The sequence below is a fragment of the Terrapene carolina genome, unplaced genomic scaffold (assembly GCF_002925995.2).
Source record: "Terrapene carolina triunguis isolate 2854851 unplaced genomic scaffold, T_m_triunguis-2.0 Scaffold495, whole genome shotgun sequence".
NCBI lineage: Eukaryota > Metazoa > Chordata > Testudines > Emydidae > Terrapene > Terrapene triunguis.
The window spans coordinates 1,774,673-1,794,749 of NW_020664846.1; the positions used below are offsets into that span (position 1 = coordinate 1,774,673).

Genomic DNA, 20,077 nt, shown 5'->3' on the forward strand with positions numbered 1-20,077 from the left:
TTTTTTTTTTTTTTTTTTTTTTTTTTTGTTTAAAGGATGCAGGGTCTTGTGGTGAGATCACAGGGCTGGGAATGAGGTAAACTGGGCTCTATTCCTGCCTCTGCCACTGGCTTGCTGCATGGCCCTGGGCAAGTCCTTTTCCCTTCCTGAGCCTCAGTTTCCCTATCTGTAGCATGGGGATAAGCTTCCTCCCAGCAGGGCTGTGCGACTTCATTCAGCAATTTTTGTACAATGCTTTGAGCTCCGAACGAAGACTTGCCCCACTAGCCCAAATGACTTTGTATCAATCTCGGTGCCCTCCAAATACACAGTGAATTGGATAGTCCAGTCCTGAGCGCCTGGTCGCTTCCCTTGCTCTGCGGAGCAGCTGTTCAGCATGACCCTTCGTTTCCTGTCAGTTAACCAGAGCCTACGTACAATGGGAGCTTTCCTCTTTGCTCTGTATTTCCCTTAATAGCCTCTTCACAGTGTCATGGATTTTGGGGCCAGATGGGACCATTATAATCCTCTCGTCTGACCCCCGGCGCGGTTCAGCCAGGGAATCTTGGAGCCTAGAACTCCTGCTTGAACTACAGCCTAGGAAGGCCCCTGGTGGGGTCTTGTTTTGATCTGACTTTTAAAGAAGCCATGTCTGTGCACCTCCCAGCGGCTGGGGGAGGGGTTAGCCACGCAGTTCAGTGGGACCAGTAAAATGTGGGCAGCTCGAGTTTACTGCGCTCTGTAAGCCTGGAAAGAGCCACTTCCTTGCTGCCCCTGGCAAGAGAAGGGGGCTCGGCTCTCAGTTCCTGCAGCTTTTGCTGTAAAAATACAAAGTTCCCGGCTGTTACAGACACACAGCAAAGATTACACACGAGACCCTGGTGCCACCCAGGCAGTGCCCCATGGGATGTTCTTAGGATTGAGCCCAGTGCAATTGACAAGACTCTGGTCAGTTTTCACTATTGCTGTTCAGCATTGAGCAGCCCTTAAACTGACAAGGATCATGTTGGTTTCACTCTGCTGCTGGCTGGGAAAGCTCAGGGCAAGGCTGATGCGTTCTTTTCAAGACTTTGCTGTCTCTTACCCCAATTGCAGAAGGGGGTGGCTTAGTGATCAGCACCAGGCCTGAACCCCTGCCTTGCCTGGAACACAGGTTCTAACATCAGCAGTGTCCACCGACCCTGTATCTGCTATAGATACATGGGTTCTATGCAGTTGTGTGTGTGTGTGTGGGGGGGGGGGTTGGCCTGGGTTCTTTGTTCAAAATTTGCCTTCCATTGCAGGGGTGGTTGAATTTCTGTGTTTCTGTGTTTCTAGGTTATATACCGCTTGGGGGTGAGGCAGGGGCTTTATGAGGATAAGATGATTTACATCTACAGTGTGCTCCGAGGATGTGTCACTCCTGGCGCTGAAGGCTGAGCATGGTCTGCTGGTTACAGCAGGAGTCAGGATTTCTGGGTTCTGTTACTCCCTGGCTGGGCGGCCATGGGCAAGTCTGCCTCTGTTTCCCCATACAGAAGGTGGGGACATTGTGGGGCTGACTGACCGCATGTGAAGCGGTTTAAGATCCTGGGCTGACAGGTGATGAGAAGAGCAAAGTAGCATTATTAGAACAGCATGTCTTAGTCCCATCCGACCCGCCAGGACCCTCAGCCTAGCTCTGCAAGGAACATGGGAACTCTGTCTCTTGTGAAACATTGCTGATGTCCCAATCTCTCTTCCTCCTTCCCGTGGACTCCCCCATGCCAGTGACTAGCACTCAGCTCTGAGCATGGGGGTGGTTTTTGCTAGGCGTGCAGGAATTGGGGCCTGGCATTTATCTAGGTCCCAATCCTTCTAAATCTGCTTGTGAACTTTCACAGCCCTCTCTAAACGCTTCTCTGTAACGGCGAGTTGGGGGGTAAAACATAACCCTCAGCATTGCAGGGGTCTGCATGCTGGTTAGATCAAAGTTTATTCACGAGAGTGGTTGCTGGTATGTGCATTGCATTAGGGTGACCAGATGTCCCGATTTTATAGGGACAGTCCTGATTTTTGGGTCTTTTTCTTATATAGGCTCCTATTACCCCTCCACCCCCTGTCCCGATTTTTCACATTTGCTGTCTGGTCACCCTACGTTGCACTGTGGATGCAATTCATGTGCATACCATCCCATGGCTCTCCGGCAGCTCCTGACAGCTGTAGCTGCATCAGCAAGGCAAAAATGTTGGGGCTTGTCTGGGCTGTGCTTTGCAGGCAGCTAGGATGGCCCTGCAGCCCCATGCAAGTTCCCATGGACTAGAACCAGACAGGTCTTTGGTTGGACAGAGAGAGATTTTGCAGTGTGGGTCAAGCCTGTGGCTGTTTCAGCCTAATGCATTAGCCTTCCACCCCCAGAGACCTGGACTGCAACCGGACTGAGGTTACCAGCGGGCGAGTTTCTGAATCCTTCTCATGCCATCGGACATCACTTAGGACAAAGCTCTGCCATCCCTGTCAATCCTGGGCAGCTCTCTGTGCATCCTCTGTGGTGTTAAGTCCCTTCCTGGGGGCTGCCCCTTGGCAGTCACCTTGTGAGCGGTGCAGCAGGAGTTGTCATTTCTCAGAGGGCTACCCAAGCTGGACAGGTCAAACGGTAGGGACCAGCCAAAAAGCAAAGCTCTGGCCCTCCAGGGCAGGGGATGAGCAACCACCTATCCCCACAGAACAGACACGTCACAGAACCACAGCAAGGGATGAGGTCACAGTCACACAATGCAGCGTGAATGGAAACCTGTGCTGAGGAGAAGCCAGGCCTGGCAATTACAGGGGTCCTGCAGGAGAGGGCTGAGGGGCAGGCTGAACTGTGGGGAGGGGCTGAGGACCGGGGTAGCAGAGGATGAGACTGTAAGTCAGGAAGGAGGTACTTTGGCAGAGCTGGGGATTGGGATAGCAGGGGGCTGTGGGTTGGAATTGAGGGGCACTGGCAGAGCTGTGGGACGGGGAGAGCCCAGGGCTGGAATTGAAGGGGGATTGTAGGTCAAGATTCCTGGCTCTAGTCAGTGCTTTTTATCCTTGATTATTAAAGCCTTTTCTACCTGGGGAGTTCTACTGGAATCGCTCTAGCAGAATAGTTGTTCCTAGAACTTCCCCGTGTGAATGGAATAAAGTCGGTCTAATTGGAATAAAATCTCTTTTCTTTTGGAGAAGAGTGTCACACAGAGTTACTCTGCTGCAGCGTTACGCATCAGCTTCTCCGCGTGGACGTGACCTCGGTCCAGATTTGGGAGGGGTTCCCACTGGTGCAGCTTTTCCAGTGGCCCCGAGAGAGGTGGGGAGAGGGTCAGGAATAGAAGATGGAGCTGGGAATTGAAGCCAAAGCTGGAGGGAGGTGAATGTGAGCAGGGGCTGCAGGCAGGCCCATCCAAAAATTGCTGAATGAATTTCAGCTGGGCTGGTGAGGCCACATGACCCCTCCCTCACAACAGTTCCATTCAGAATTCGGCTGTGGGGCTTGTGCACAGGCTGGGAAGGCTGGGGGGGCTCAGAAGATGGGAACTGGGGGGGGGGTGTCGCCAGCTGGGGATAATAACTGTGAGATCTGCAGTTCCAGGGCAGGAAGGGTGAAACCCCAGATGCAGGTTGGACAAACTCCCTTTCTTCACCCAGGCAGATTTTATTTTTCTCCTTCTCAGATCTAAAAGCGACCAGCAGAATTCGGGTGGGTCATGAGGTAGGGAAGAGACTCGGGCTTGTCTAAAGCCCCAGGGAATTCCAAACCCATTAACAGGGAAAGCAACAACCAGCTCTGTGAGCTTACTGGCCTGGGCAGTGTCCGTCTGCACCAGCCCTGGGCAGTGTCCGTGAACAGCGGGTTTGCTTCAGTGGATCAGAGCACATTCATCTAGGCCAGTCTCTCTGGCTTCTGCTGCACTGGAGCAAGACCACTCTTGTATCGCGTCTGCTCTCCCACTGCCTGCCATGCTGGAGCAGCCCTGGCCCCCGCTGGGTCCATCTCGCCTGGCCTCCTACGCCCACCACACTGATCCAGCCAGTGGACCAGCTGGGCTCAAGTTCTCAAGAGTCCAGGGCCAGGTTTCCAAGTGCTCAGCACCCACAGCTGAGACCAGATTCTCCACAGCCCTCCGAGCCTACTGTGCTCTGCTCTTCTGGAAAACCGGCTCTTACTCTGTGCGTAAAATGGGAGCTGCGCACTTTGGAAAATCTGGCCCAGAGGAGCTCTCTTGAAGACTCTGGCCGCAGGCTAACTAAAAAACGAGCACTGTTCAAAATCGGTGCAGCACATGTTGAACGGATTAAAAGCTGGCCAACTGATTGTTAATGGGGACTCGTCATCCAGCAGGGGTGTTTCCAGTGGGCGCCCACAGGGATCTGTGCTTGGCCCATTGCTATTCACTATCTGTACTGATGATCTGGAACAAACTATAACCATTGCTGGTAAAGTCTGCAGCTGAGACACGCTGAGGGAGTGGTAACAATGATGGGGACAGGTCACTTATCCAGAGTGATCAGGCTAACTGGGTAGGATGGCCTCACATGCACAGGTAGGTGGAAGGTCAGACCCCTAGGAACAAAGAATGTAGATCACACTCACAAGACAGGGCAAAAAGTCCTTCTCCCAGGTGGCTTATTCTTTCAAGGATCAGCACGAGCTGTGTCTCCACTAGGAACACAGCAAGCCCTTCCAGGTGCAGACCAGGCCCAAGGGAGTGAATGCAATCCGTGGAGATGCCGCGGTGTATGGCATTGGCGAGACTTCCTGGCTGCTGTGTCCAGGGCTGGTATCCGCCCTTCAAAAGGGATGTTGACAAATTGCTGAGAAGAGACCTACAGCCCGGCTTTAGGGAGAGAAACCGAAGAAGGTCAGTGTATTTAGTTACGGTTAAGAGGTGACATAATCATGGTCTACAAGTCCCTAGGTGTGGAGAAGAATTCTGATAGCAGAGGGCTCTTTAATCTAGCAGACAAGCATAACGAGATCCAGTGGTGGGGAGCTGAAACTAGAGAAAATCAGATTAGAAATGAGGCAAAATTTGTTAATATTGGCAGTAAATAACCATTAGAACAACAGACGGAGGATTCTGTGGCCTGGAGCCGTTACATCATTGGGTGTGTCTTTCTCCCAGACCCGCTCTGGCTCAACCCGACGTTCTGGGCTGGGTGCAGGAATCCCAGGGTGAGGCTCTCTGGCCTGTGTTATGCAGGAGGCCAGACTCAATGAGCGTAACGATCCCTTCTGGCATCACACGCAATGATTCTCTTCTCCGGCCCAGGCAGTGGCCCTTTCCTGCCATTCCTTTATAAGGCTCCTCTGCAGCTGAGCTTTGCAGACTCCCCCGCCTACCAAGCCAGGTTAAAACGACCTGCCCCTTTGCACAATCCTGCACTGGAGTGGATTGGGGTGGAAAGAGCTCCTGCTGCTTGGCAGCCCTTCCCTGGCCATACTCCCCAGCACCCGGACTGGCTGTGAATCTGCCTGGAGCTGTCGCTGTCCCTGCCTCATCCAGCCTCGTCTGCACGACTCCCCGTCCCGTAGAGCCGGGCGCTGCCACGCCCTGACCCGTGGGCCGCATGCGCTCTCTGCCGGCTGCCTGGGCGGGCTCTCCATGGCCTGTGACGCCGCGACCGAGAGCGAGGACCTGGAGCCGCTGGGGAGGTGGGGGGTGAGTGGGAGGGTGTTTGAGAGGCTGGGACTCGAGGGTGGCTGAGCAACCAAATTTACTCCATGTGCAGAGTGAAGCTGCTGCTTGCTCTTAAAATAGAGCTGGGGGCAGCAGGCGGCTGCTCGCTCACAGCAATGTGCTAAGCAGCCTCAAGTGCCTTAGCAACTCCTTGCTTGTCAGCAGATGGAGCGTGAGTGACGGGTTCTTTTCTGGCATCAGGATCCCAGGAGACCCCATAGCTGGTGCTGCGTGTGGGAGGGGGGAATGCTCCAAGCCTGGAGACCTGCTCGCTTCCAGCCCCCGGAGTCTCACCTTGTAGGGGATGGAGACCTGATCCAAGGAGCAGAGTCAGTGGCCTTGGCTTTTGGAAGCCTACGCTGGTCAGCCCGGCCTGGGGCAGGGGCTGCCCGGCCCTGCATGACGTTACCACGAAGTGGGGGCAGCTCTGGAACGAACCGATCTGAACAACTCACTGAGTTGGAGCCACCTGGCGCTGCAGTGAGGATCTGGTCCTGAGGCCAGGTTAAGCACCAGCAGAGACCCCGGGCGGGAGACAGGCAGGGCTCTGCTGCTGGGTGAGGCTGGTATCAACCCTGAGCTGACAGCACTGCTGCCAGGCGACTGGCCCTGCTCCTCAGACGGGGTCAGTGGGTTTGGGGCACAGAGGCTGCTCAGCTAAGGCCTGGCTTTCCTTGCGGCCCAGCCCTGTGGGGTGCTGCGGGCCCCCGACCCAGCTGAGCGCCGGGAGAGCATGTGGGCCTCGGGAGTGGCTCGGCCAGTTGGGGTGGCAGGGCCGGCTCCAGCATTTCTGCCCCCCAAGCAAAAAAAAAAAAAAAGCCGCAATTGGCGGCGGCAGTTCGGCGGCAGGTCCTTCGCTCCTAGAGGGAGTGAGGGACCTGCCACCCCCGAATTGCCGCAGGTGCCGCCCCTCTCCCTTGGCCGCCCCAAGCACCTGCTTGTTAAGCTGGTGCCTGGAGCCGGCCCTGTGGGGTGGGAGCGTGGATGCACTTTATTCTTTCTTGGGGGAAAATGTGCTGAACAAATTCCAAGTTTGGGTAGGGAATTGGAGTCTGTTTCTGCCTCCCCCATTCTCCTGGGCAGGTCGGGGTGTCCCGCCCCGCCCCTGGCAGGGCTGCAGGGGGCTGTTTCTATTACAGTAGCACTAGAGGCCCCCAGTGAGATCCGGGCCCGTTGTGCTGGGCACTGTTGACGCAGGCCCAGCGAGGGCAGGGACTTGCCCAAGGTCACCCAGCAGCTCAGTGTCCGAGTCTGGAATAGAACCCAGGTCTCCTGATGCCCAATCCAGGGCCCTACCCACTAGGCCGTGGTGCCACCGCAGCTTGCAGCGGAGGGAAGATCTGACTCTTGTACCTGCCGTGTGTTCTGAGTCTCTGGTAAAGGCCCAGGTGGGCCCCAGGGGTCTGTGTCTCCACCATGGCAGCCGCCATGCTGGGCAGTGCAGCAATCGCTCCCCAGTGGCCTGTCTCCGTGGGGCCATTGCAAGTGCATCTGTTGGGTGGGCCTGGGGCAGGATCTCTGAGAGCAGGGGCCCAGCAGGGTGGGGTGAACAGGCCGGGTTCCTACCTGATCCTGGAGGGGGTCGAGAGACAACTGGAGCAGTGACAAACCTGGTGCCTTCAGCCTACTTCAGGGAGGAGTGGGAGCCATTGCTCCAGCCGTACTCCACTGACCCTGGGGGCCAGGACTCCTGGGTTCTGTTCCTCTCTGCCAGTCCCCTGTGTGACCGTGGGCCGGTCACTGCCCCTCTCTGGGCCTGGGTCTCCCCTCTGTGCCATGGGGACAATCTCCTTCCAGCCGGGTGGGTGTGAGGGCTGATCATGGGCAGGGATTTGAGGGCTGCTGATGGTGAGGGGCAACACGCCGCTCCTGCCTTTCAGCCACAAGCTGGGTGGTGCTTATTTCTGCACCAGATCTGGGTGCGGTTCGTGCATCTCTCGCTCAGTGTGAGATGCGTCTTTCCTGCTTGTGCTCTGACTGGCTCCAGCTGAACCGCTCCTTCCCCCGAACCTAGGGAGATGGACTCTGCAGGGCTGCCCTGCCCCTCACTTCCCAGGGCAGAGCCCCCTCCCATGGCACATGTCAACCCCTGCACTGATCAGCAGGGTCACCTCAGGACCAGCCCCTGAGTTTTTGTGGGTCTGCCCCACATGCTGGGGTGGAGTGATGCTATTCTAAAAGCTCGAGCTGGAGAAGCCTATTGGCACATGGAGCCACCCCCTCTCCCCCAAAGCAGGCGTGTTCCCTCTTGTAATGTGCTAGTTTTAAATGTCCCGAGCAATGGCGGCTCCACCAGACATAACCCTCAGCTCTCTTCCCCTGCGGGGCGATTCCTAGGGCTTCCCCTGCTGGATCTCTCCCCCAGGCCCCAGCTCCCTTTGCCACCCAGCGTGAGGCTCCAATCCCCGGATATCCTGGGTGATGTTCCCTGGACGCACCTGCCACTCCCACTTGGCAGCAGTGACCCTGGCTCCTGATGCAGGGTCCAGCCCAGGAGACCTCTGGGTCTATACAGAGCCATGCACTCGGGGCTCAGCCTAAACTGTCCCTTTTAACTTCATCCCCCATCACTTCTACCTGCACCGGCCCCAGCCCCCGACTGATCCATGGTGGAATTCGCAGTCACTCGGCTCTGAGCAATGGGTGCTGTTCCGAGCTGTACCACGGCACATCCTCCCAGTGCTCCCGCGAAGCCATCCTGCCCCACGCTGGGATGTTAAACAGCTGCCGTGCTTGGCCCTCAGCAGTGGCTGCATTTCAGTGCTAGGGGATGTGCTCAGTTTGCAGGGAAAGGCATTGTATAACTGGAAGTGCTTCGACAACCGTTCCCCCCAGAGGCACCGTTAACTTCTGGCTCCAGAAATAAGCCGTCGTGCCCTGGGTGGGGCATCAGGTCAGGGAGGGTTAATATGGCACAGATGGCAGAAGCCAGCAGTGATTAGCCTAGGTGGATGAATAACCCCCAGTGATTAGCCAATTAGGCCTGTCTCCTTGCTGATCCCTGCCGTGCTGGGCGCAGAGTCTCGAGTGGGGCTGGGTCGTTTGGCTGGGGGTCAATGTACTGAAGCCGTCAGTTTGTCAGGCAGGCCCAGCCCCGGGGGAAGGGGATGAAGGCAGCCAGCCACACAGGACATGCCTAGGGCTCAGCTGAGTCTGCTCCTGGTGCCACGGGTCCAGCTCTGCTTCCTTCCTCTCTCGGCAGCTAGAACCATAATCCCCGCCCGGGGCCAAGCAGACCCAGGCCAGGGGCATCTGCATTTCAAGGCCATAACCCTTTATTGCCCTCGGCCTTATGCCCCCGGTTCCTGTGGCAGAGCACCTGTGGGGCTGATACGCAGCACTTGGGTTTCTGCCTCTGGAGCCAGGACTCCAATCCGGTCACCTCTGAAATAAGTAGGGGTCTTTCATCAGTGCCCAGGGCGGAGCTGGCTGCATTCCAACAGCCTGGCGCGACTGGCCGCAGCGTCCCGAGAAGGTGGCTCTGGGCTCTGAGATAGTGGGTGGAAGGTGGCGTAGTGCCGCGGGCACCGGGCCGGCTGGGAGGGTTTATGGAACCCAGTCACCAGCCTCCGTCAGCTGAACACTTCAGCTCTGATAGTTAGCTAGGTGCTTCTCCCCCTCGCTGGGCAGCCCCCATGTGGGTAACAAGTGCCTCAGCCCAGCCCTGGTTGGGAGTGGGGGCGAGTCCTTCCCCCCCCCTCTAATACTCCGCGTGGCACCATGGCAGCAGCATGGTCCCTGCCAGGTGCCTCCTTGGCACCGTATTAGGAGGGTTGGCCCCTGGGGGGGGGGGAGCGGAGAGCCCCCCCCTCCCCTGATTGGTGGCCAGAGGCTCGTCTTCATCCTTCCTGCTCTGTGAGGGGCCTGGAGCCCAGGCGGTTGCATCCGCTGAACAATCCGCTCCCTTCCCTTGAGGAAGAGCCGAACCTTGGGCCATCAATAATGCAGGCAGCGGCTGCGCTGCCTGGTGTCCGGCTTGGCCATGGCAGCAGCAGGTGGAGGGTGGGTGCAGAGCCGGCTGCATCATGCAGTACGGGGAAGGAGGCCCCTGGAGCGGGGCTGCCCGAGTTTGGCTGTGCAGTCCCTATGCACAGGGGCCGTACGGCTGGATACTGACCAGTCCCAGTGGCACAGGCAGAATCAGGAGGGTGGAGGAGCTAATGGGCATGTTACTGGGCCCAGTTTGTAAACAACTGAGTCTGCGTGTGTGTGTGTGTGTGGGGGGGACACAGGAGCAGGTGCCGAATCGTGTGGGGCTTGTTGAGCCTGCCCAGTGGGGGGGCATGGGCCAGGGCCAGGGAGGCCCCTTCGCGTAGTGCGGTGGCGTGATGGCGGCTGGAGCCCAATAGGACCCTCAGACTCCAGTGTCTCCAAAGGGCAGCATGGGGGGCTGAGGGTGGGAACCCATCAGTCCCATAAGCATCCCCAGAGTGGGGGGATCTGGGGATTCCCCCGTGAGGAGTCTGCACTGGGGCTGCTCCTGTCGCTGGCCTCTCCATCAGCATGAGATGGACTCTGGACACAGTCCCCTCCACTCCCCACGACTCCTGCCCACGACCAGCTCCTGGCACCCTAGGGTGCTCCTGCATTCTACCCCCTGCCCCCACCCGAAGGCAGGCTGAGGCCCCTGCCCTGGGAGCTCCCCCACTCCCCAAGACGCCAGGAGCGCACGTGTCTCTCGGCAGGAAACCACAGGGAGGGGCCCAGCATTTTCTCGCTCTGCTTCTTGTGCCACAACCCGCTGACGCCACCTGTGATGGTAGCCAGGGGTGCAGCAGGGTGGCTGCTTCCTGCCCCTCGCTGCCTGGCCGGCCTTGGGGGCACTGGGAATCGGGAGGGAGGGGGATCCCCCACGAGCCACAGCCAACCGCCCAGCTGCTCCCAGACAGGCTGTGGATGCTGCTGCCAGGCCAGGCTGGGCTGGGGGGAGGGAGGTGGTGACAGGAAACAGCCCGTGTCATTGTGGAGAAAAGCCTGGGCTGTGCGATGCTCCTCAGGCAGTGCGGCTGCCTCTGGGGAAGGGCTGGTGTTGAGCTGTGGCCGTGTCTGCCCCCCGAGTGCCTGCTATGTGTCCGCCCATGGGCGGCTTCCGTATGATGGGGTCTCTGGGGGTGCCCCGGGCGTGTGCCTGTCTCTGGGTGCCCCTGGGTTTGTGCCTGGGCGTGTGCCCATCTCTGGGTGTTCCTGGATGTGTGCTGTGGATGTGTGCCCGTCTCTTGGTGCCCCTGGGCGTGTGCCTGTTTCTGGCTGCCCCTGGGCATGTCCCTGTCTCTGGGTGTCCCTGGGGGGTGCCCCGGGCTCATGTTCTACTTCGTTTCACTCCCTCTCATCTGTTCTCATCACTGAGCGGTCAGGTGGGATTAGCACACTTGCCAGCTGGCTTGACTGGGCCAAGGCAGCCCCTGGCTGCAGCCCTTCCCCCCACCCCCATGGGCTGCTGCTTTGTCTCTGCATCATCCCTCGATCTACCTGCACGAGGGGCCTGGGTGACAACCCTGGAGCCTCAGCCCCATCCCGCCGCCAGCGTGGGAGAGACAGTGCAGTCTAGTGACTCTGGCACCGCCTTGGGACTCAGAGACTTGGGTTCGGCTCCAGCTCCGTCCGGTCCCTTCCCCCTCTGCACCTCAGTTTCCCCTCTCAGCCCTTGTCTGTTCAGGCTAGGGTGACCAGACAGAAAGTGTGAAAAATCGGGACAGGGGGTGGGAGGGTAATAGGAGCCTATATAAGAAAAAGACCCAAAAATCAGGACTGTCCCTATAAAATCGGGACCTCTGGTCACCCTAGTTCAGGCTGTGAGCTGCTTGGGGCAGGGCCTGTCTCTCTGGGTGCCTTTGCACAGCAGCCCCCGAGCCTGGCTCGACACACCTGGGCTCGTGCTGCCACCCTGGAAATTGCTGTGTGGATGGTGCGGCTCGGGCTCCGAAGCCTGGGGGTGGGGCGTGGGGCTTGAGAGTCACGGCTTCCAGGCCCTGTCTTCACAGCTGTTCTTAGCCCATCAGCCAGAGCCAGTCTCAGCCTGGGCTCAGAGGCCCGCTGTTGCAGGCTCTTGCTGGCTGCATAGCTGTACCCATGTGTCTGTTCCACGCCTGGCACCATGGGGCCCTGATCTCGATGGGGCCTCTGGGTGCTGCTGGCATACAAATGCCAGCATGTCCAAGGCTGCCCTTCCGGCTCCCGCCCTGCCCTGCCTTCCCTCTGGGACAGTTTCTCTGGGCTGGGACAGTGACTTTTGCCCTTGGCCAGGCAGGACCCCCCTGGGCTAAAGGCGCTGGCGTAACCCGATTGGAGAGGGTCCTCTGGTCCAGCTCAGCTAAACGTGCCAGCCCAAGTCTTCAGCCACCCCCAGTGGTGCCCCGATTCCTGAGGTTTCAAAACGTGTCCAAACCACTCTCTGTAGGACACACAGCGCCCTGCTGCTGCTATGGTAGGCAGAGTGCTCTGATGGGCAGGGCCCTGCAATGGGCATCAGGACTCCTGGGTTCCCAGCTCCACCACTCACCGTGTGACCTGGGGCAAGTCATGGCCTCTCTCTGGGCCTTGGTTTCCCCATCTGTAAAATGGGCTAATGATGCTCGTGACCAGAGATCAGTGGATGAGAGTGCTAGAACAGTGCAGAGTATTCTGATCCTTAACCGGAAAGCTTATTTATACGAGGCCCTGGGTGTCTGGCACAGGGCAGAGAGAAGTAAGATGGCAGCTCCCTGCCTGACACAGTGAGGTGCGTGTGTTGGGGTATGGCTGCCGGGGAGGCGTGAGCTGAGATTGGAACCCAGCTCTGATCACAAATGGCCCCTCCCTCCTGACCGGAGCTGAATTGCCTGTCATTATCTGCAGCCCACGCGGTAGCTGAGGGAACACAGCCGGGAAGGAGCCAGCTGGCTTAGGTCGGTGTCCCCAGGTGCTCTGCGGGACCTCAGGTGACTGCGTGCCAATCGGATCAGCACAGAGCTCCTCGGGCACTGGAGCCTGGATTTGGGGCAGAGCTCCTGGTCGTGGGATCTGGGGCTTTGGTGGCACAGCCCACTGCAGGGCCCCTGCCACCCCACCACCACCCAATGGCCCTGCCTGTCTCAGGAGTGGCAGCAAGGTTCAGAGTTAAGATCATTGGGGAAGTCTATGCTTTTTGGAGATGTTGTTTCAGGCTCTCTGCAGACTCAGGCAGTCACATTCAGGTCACATTTTTCAAGCTTTTTCTTTACATCTGCAAAGGCTGGAAATGTAATGTTTTCAAATGACAGCTGAGATCCTGGGGGCCTAGCCATGGGCCCATAAGCCCCATGACTTAGTCCAGTCCTGGCTGCAAACTGTATTGAGCGCACGTATGGGAAAGAGACGCAGTAGGAGCTGCTGGCTCTCACTCCTCTGCTCAAGCCATTACACCAGCATCTCCCTGCTGAGTCACCAATGTCCCTCTAACCAGGAAAAGTGGTGCACAATGGCCCATTTGTGGAATCTGTATAGCTGGGAATTGCAGTGGCTATCTGGCAACAAGAAGTACTTTCCCACACAACATACAACTAACCTGTGGAACTCATTGCCAGGGGATGTTGTAAAGGCCAAAAGTATAACTGGGTTTAAAAAAGAATTAGACAAGTTCATGGAGGATCGGTCCATCGATGGGTATTAGCCAGGATGGTCAGGGACACAACCCCCTGCTCTGGGTGTCCCTAGACCTCCAGCTGCCAGAAGCTGGGCGTGGAAGACGGGTGGATCACGCCAGAATTGCCCTGTTCTGTACAGTTCCCTTTGAAGCTCTGGCACTGGCCACTGTCAGGGACAGGATACTGGGCTAGATGGACCATTGGTCTGACCCCATGTGGCAACTCTTACGCTCTTATATTTGTATTGCAGCTGAGATAAGGTTCACTGGTAACAGTAGGGACCACGTGGCACAAAGACTCAACGGAGACCTGGGAGTCTGGCCCCCTAGGCTGGGGCAAGCCACAAAGGCTTGTGTCCTGGAGCTATCGACTGTCCAGACAGCACGTGCAAATGTGTTAATTGGCAGTCCATTCACTGGGAGTTTAAAAACTCCTATGGAGGCAATTGCCTCCTTGTTTGTAGTAATAATACGGCCCTACATTTATAGAGCTCCTTTTATCCCAACCCACTGTGCCAGCTGTAGGGAGGAATTGCTTCACCCAGCACTGAAATGCAGCCACCTCTGGGGTGGAATGGGCAGCTGCTTAATAGCGCACAATAATGCAACATGTTAGTTTAGGACAGGAAGTGAAGAAGGATTCCTTATGAAACTGACATTGTTGGGAAGAGCTAGGGGAGGCAGGAAGTAATCAACCAGACTGGAACTTGGCCTGGACACCAGGGTTAACTTGACCCTCCTCTTGCAGGGTGCGGTGGGATTTTTAATGATCACCAATGGTCAGAGCCTTGGCGCTATGTCTCATCCAGCAGCACCAGCCCCACCTGGGGGACACCTTCCGAGTACTGACTGGGGCGGAGCCCACACAGCTGGTTGAGATCTGATGAGGCGGCTGGCAGGCATGGAGGATTCAGTCTGTTCACTGTCCTCTGCCTGAGGAAGCTTTGCCTCGTTCTCAGCTCCCCTGGCCCTGTTGTCCCTCCACATGCCAGGGACACCCAGAGCATGGTGCTGTGCCCGAGTGCTGCCCTCTGTTCCCAGGGGAGGATCATAATGGTGTGCTGGTATGGGTGGGGTGCACAGCTGGGGGCCCTCAGCCCATCCGAGAGCAGGCAGATGTGCTGACAGCTCCCTGCAGGAGGGAAACTCCAGACCAGGGAGGAATCCAGGACCTCAGGAGGTATCTAGTCCAACCCCCTGCTCAAAGCAGGACCAATCCCCAGACAGATTTTTGCCCCAGATCCCTAAATTGCCCCCTCAAGAATTGAACTCACAACCCTGGGTTTAGCAGGCCAATGCTCAAACCCCTGAGCTCTCCCTCCCCCCGCCGTGATGAGGAGGCTCCTGAGGTGATAACAAGGCACCTTGCGGCGATACCAGTGCAGCATCTTGTTTGCTGAGGGCTTTAAGTCCCTCCGTATCCCAGGCAGCCGAGTCTGGGCCAGAGGCCAGTGAGGAGCGGGGAGCTGTGGGCGCACAGACGGTTGCTTTCCCTAGGGCGAGCCAAGTGGGTGGGCAGGCTCCGGTTTATTAACCGTTGCGCTTTGGAACCTATATGAAGCACAGTGTGTGAGCTGCCCACAGCAATTGTTGTGATGATCAAAGCCCTGGAGTATTTCTAGCACATCCCTACGAGGGATGGCAGTTCTGCGTTCTGTGTGCTAGTGCTCGGGCTGGGAGAACGCCCACCTGTGAGCCTTAATGGAGCCCCCAGATGTACTGGAAATGGGAGAGGAGGCCAGAGGGCGGGCTCCCTGAATGGTTGGGAGTTAGGGATCCTAGCCCCAGCAGAGTGGGGGAGGAGGGGCTGGGCACTAAGCCAGGGCAGGAACCTGCCCTAAAAGGCATTAGGACAATTAGGAAGATGGCTCTCTTGGGACAGGAGCCAAGTGCCCAGGTTCAGAGCTGCCCCGTGTCCGTGGGGCCCTCACATTGGTTTAAAGTCCTATTGACCTGCCTTCCCTGGTCCTGGTGAAACGGCAGGGGTCTGCCCAGCTGCATTAGCCACCGCTGGATGGTGGCACGCAGCATCTCTCCTTGGTCAAGGATGTTAACGAAAGAGGGGCTACGATTGGCGGGTGACATTGCTGCCTCTCTGCTGGAGCGAAAGCCCCACCCCTTGCCAGCCCCTCCCGCGCCAGGCTCTCCCAACCTGGCCTATGATGTGTAAATCTCTCCCATCAGGGTATCTCTGCTTTACAGAGGGGGAGAGGAAGTGACTTGTTGGAGACAGGAGTTCTGGCTCCCAGCCCTGTGCTTTAGCCCCAAGATTGTCCTGCCAGGGCTGGTCCACGCTGGGAAACGCCACGTTGTCCATGAGCGACTGGGCCATTAAACGCTGCGGGTAGGTGAGGGCGGTTGTGTGTGATGCCCGGGGAAGCCGAAGGCAGCCCTGCCTACCCGGAGAGCTCTGTGCTGTTAGTTAACAGACCATCTGACATGCTGCACTTGCCCTTGTGCCCACTGCTTCCTGGGCACCGGGTGGCACCGTGCAGCATAACCCACAGCACCTCTGGCGGTGGGCGCCGTGGGAATGGGCCCATTCCTTGGAGAGCGCCCAGCGCAGGTGCAGCTTGGGCTCCCCGCCGGCTGCTCTCAATCGGAGCGCGATCCTGCTCAGACGCCCAGGCAGTGAGCGCCGGGGCTGGTGATTGTCTCAGTGAGGCTATTTCTATTTCTAGCCTCGCAGCCTAATTTTAGCCTCCCTGCTCGGCCCAGCTCGGCTCTGCATGGCTGCGTGAGGGAGGGAGGAGGGCCCCGCCAGATGCTCACCCTAGTGTTTCCAAAGCAAAGGGACCGAAGGAGCCAGCACAGATGGGAGTGAGCTGGATCCAGTGGGACCTGGCTAAACCCAGCTGTGCCTGGAGCAAGGCGCTCCCCAGGCCCTGGGGTGCCTTTCTGCCGTGGGTTTCCCCGCTGCTGGAGAATCCCTGAGCCCTCTCCTGAGGTGGCTCCGTGTCCTTGGCAGAATCTCGTCTCCTCTCAGTCGCACACACCGCCTCTGACAGCCTCATTCATCCCGAATGCACCACAAAGGGCACTGAAGTGCAGTTAGCGGGTGGTGCGATTTCCGCTCCAGGAGTGCATCTGGCTTGGCAGGTCTCCTCCTGGACGCACTCCTCTATAGCGAGCCGAGGCTCTTTCGCTTTCTTCCTGAGCAGTTTGGGTTTTAAGCCCAAATCCCTCTGGGAGCGTGTTTCCTCTCTCGTTTCTCATTATCTGTGCTCCTAGGATGTTCTGCCCATGTTGCCCAGGCTTGGCAGCCTGATGGCTCAAGCTAATTTGTGTGAAATGCCATGAGTGTTGGCTGCCCTCCACTTTTAGCACTGTGAGGAATCTACAGGCACTTCACAGCTGTCACTGTCATCACTCAGAGTCATGGCAGCGGTGGGGCTAGAACTCAGATCCTCCTGCTTGCAAAGCACAAGCCTTGAGCCTTTGGGCTAAAGGAGAATCTCTGTTAGCAGTGTAGGGTCTATGACCCTCAGTGGAGCAGTTCTCAGTCCATCCAGTAGAGGGCACTGGTTTACATAAACACCTGCCAGCTCATCACATGATGGAGGTGCATCCCATGAGCACCATGTGCCATTGTTCCTGCCTTCCATGGGCAATGGAGCTTTTCCTCCCAGCTGACAGCTGCCCCTCCCTGGGGCCTTAGCTCCCGGCTCCTTGCTTTTTTGGGGGGAAAGTGACGATTTTCTTTAGAACCAGGAAAATAACCCATGCTGTGCATTAAATGTCTGTGGGGAACTGCTGGGCTTCATCTCTTGAGCAGGATCTGTGGCCCCCATCCCCGTTTAGTGCCCCTTGGGGCTTCTTTCATGGCTGCAGCCCCATTGCCGCCCCTGAGTCCTGGCAGGCTGCCCGGGGAGCTCCAGAAATCCCAGGGCAGGCAGGTCTGTGTGCTCGAGCTCCATCTTGGACGCCAGGGTGGAGCATGGCAGGCTGGGAGCTGTAGGCTCAATGGGGCCATGTGCTGGAAGGGAGAAGGACTTTGGCCCGGTGGCTTCCTCGCTGGGTCCTGGCACCAACGCTCAGTGAGCGAGCTGCGAATCATGTAACTTGGTCAGGCCCAAGCCCTCCCCCAGCACAGCCGAGCATAAGGAGAAGTGAAGTCCCCCATGCTACCTATTTGGAAAGGGGAAGTGATGTCACATCCTGTTCCTGCACACGCGACGCAAGGGCAGCCTCTGGAGAAGCCAACCGTTTGTGCCCAATTACCACACGAGGGGCCCGATCCCGGGACAGGCCGAGCTGCCCAGGGGCCTCGCTGGCTCCCCATCTCTCCAGATCGGGCCCAAACCGACTGCCGTGGGATGGGGAAGCCGGAAGGAGTTGGGTTGAGCAACATCAGTGCTGGGAACACCGCAGCGCGCAACATCCTGCCGCTGAGCTCATGCCTCTAAACAGACACTGATTTCATGAGCTGAGACCCATCATGTGGCTGCACATGGCTCCCACATGGTCTCTCGGAGGGAGAGCGGTAACCGCACTTAATGCAGCCTTTAAGATGGCAAGGGGCAATGTCCAACAGCTGCAGCTGGGGGCTGAGAGCCGGGACTCCTGGGTTCTACACCCTACTCAGTCGCTCCCTGTGTGGACTTGGGCAAATCACATCCCCCATCCGTGCCTCAGTTTCCCCGGTCATAAAATGGGAGATAACGATACTGACCCACCAGGCAGGGCCAAGCTGTGAGGCTTGAGTAGCTGATTGTAAAGCATCTGGAGGCCCCGGGTTAAAACTCGCTGTCAGAGGGAGTCTGGGCTTGTGGAGACTGGTGATGGGGAGCTTAAATCATTGCACTGAAACTCGACTTGGCTTTATTGATCCTTGTGTGCTGCACAGGCATCACCGCAGCACTGAGCGAGTTCCTGGGGTTCTGCCCCCCCGGCGCCGTACGCAGTGCAAATCCCAAGGGGGGGGGGAACTCTTGGGTTGGTGGTGAGGAGCACTGGAGGGGGAAGTCCTCAGGACACTATAGGCTGAAGCTTCTCGTTCTGCAGCCAGACACTAGAGTAGATGTTGGAGGTCTCCACCTGTCCAGGACAGACTGTCTGTGTCTGTGCCAGGCTCGTGCCGAGCTGGGAGTCTGCCTCTCTGAGACCTGACCAGTCCTGGCAGCTCTGGTTGGTGATGGAGCAACCCAACCACGTCCTGACATGGAGCTGGAGCTCAGGGGCTCCGTCCTTGGAGGTGGAAGGGTGAGGTGGGGTGGCGGGGATGCAGTGCTGGTAGGAGGGTGGAGGGTCCAGGGCACTGGAGGAAGATGGGGTGACATCACCCAGATACCTGGGATGCAAGGGACCCTGCATCGTCCAGGTTGGGCCTAAACAGACAGCTGGATAGGGCTCAGCCCTCCCCACACAGGGGCTCTGCTTCCCTCGCGGTCATGGCCGCTCTGGCGCCCACTCCTGTCTCATCCCCGTCTGTCTCCCCTGCAGGATTCCATGAACTTGCCGCCCGACAAGATGAAGCTGCTTAGCCAGTACGACAGTGAGAAGAAGTGGGAGCTGATCTGTGACCAGGTGAGACTGAGGTGCCCAATCCAGGGAAGTCTCCAGGAGCTGCGGGCACCCACGCGCCACCCCCCACGGCCACCCTAGCACCTGCTGCAAGAGATTCAGCGCCCTCCATTACCCACTGCTACACAACACTCACGGCAGGAAACTCACACCCAGACACTTCCCCCTGGCCCCTTCCTGTATTGCTCAGGTTGGTACCTGATCACAGGCTTTCAGTCTGACGCTTCGCAGCATGACTCACGACAGCGGGGCCAGAGCGGGGAGAAGTCACGCTCATTGCTTCAGCCCACAGATGTTCCGAGTGGCCCGGCAGCCTCTGCTCCCAACTGGGACGGCCGAGGGCTGGCTCCCCTGCCAGCACTTTGCAGTCATTGGAGGTGCCTGCAGAGGAATCGGAGGGGCTGACTCCTCTGAAGCCAAGGAGGCTAATCCTAGCATTTCCTCGATGAGTCATTTCTCTCCCCTTCTGTCCTCTCTGCACCCACAGTCAGTCAGTTCCTTAGCAGCAGAAAGATTCACTTCACTTCAGGGATGGGCTTTCTGCCAGAGGCCGTTAGCTGGACCTCCACCCAGCCAGGCTCAAGTCGCCTTTTCCTGGTGATCTGCAAAGAAAGCCAGGGGTCGATCCTCTTGCTCTGCGTTGGTGCTGAGAGGGAGCAGGGACTGGGCATGTGTGTGTGCTAGTTCTTTTCCAGCTCAGAGAGGGGTGGGGGGCACCGGGGCCCAGTCCTTCCGAGGCCTGCCAGATCGGGCCCTTAATGCCTGCCAAGCGCTCTGAAGCTGCAAACGCCGTGTAAGTGCTGAGTATTATTAGAAACCGGTGAAAGATCAAATGCCTCAGAAAACCCTGTAATTGATGCATCTCACTGGAGCAACTGCTTCCCTGGGGAAGGGGGAGGGGCTGGTAGTTTTTGCTAGTGGCTGGATATTTTAACCAGTCAGCCTCTGCACTTGCTTGTTAGTTCAGGGGTTCTGGTGACTCCAGATTTTGCTTTTGGGGGGTCCGTGTTGAGTGAAACCCTCAGGTTGGGGGTGGAGGCTCGGGGGCAGGGGGGGTGCGGGCAGGGGATGCTGAGCTTTCGAGCAGCAAGGCCGCAGGCTGACTCAGGTTGGCAGCGGCCGCTGGGCATTGCTGTCCCAGGGCTGCCTTGTTTCATAGAATCATAGAATATCAGGGTTGGAAGGGACCTCAGGAGGTATCTAGTCCAACCGCCTGCTCAAAGCAGGACCAGTCCCCAACTAAATCATCCCAGCCAGGGCTTTGTCAAGCCTGACCTTAAAAACCTCTAAGGAAGGAGATTCCACCACCTCCCTA

General features: G+C 57.8%; 1 protein-coding gene across 1 annotated transcript in view; it reads left to right on the top strand.

Annotated features, from left to right (window-relative positions):
• The window catches only part of FMNL1 (formin like 1), a 61,341-nt gene that overhangs the window by 2,873 nt on the left and 38,391 nt on the right, over positions 1–20,077 (top strand). The window contains exon 2 of the mRNA XM_029913148.1: positions 18,682–18,765. Coding sequence (XP_029769008.1) covers positions 18,682–18,765 — 84 coding nt within the window. The remainder of the gene's footprint in view (positions 1–18,681; positions 18,766–20,077) is intronic.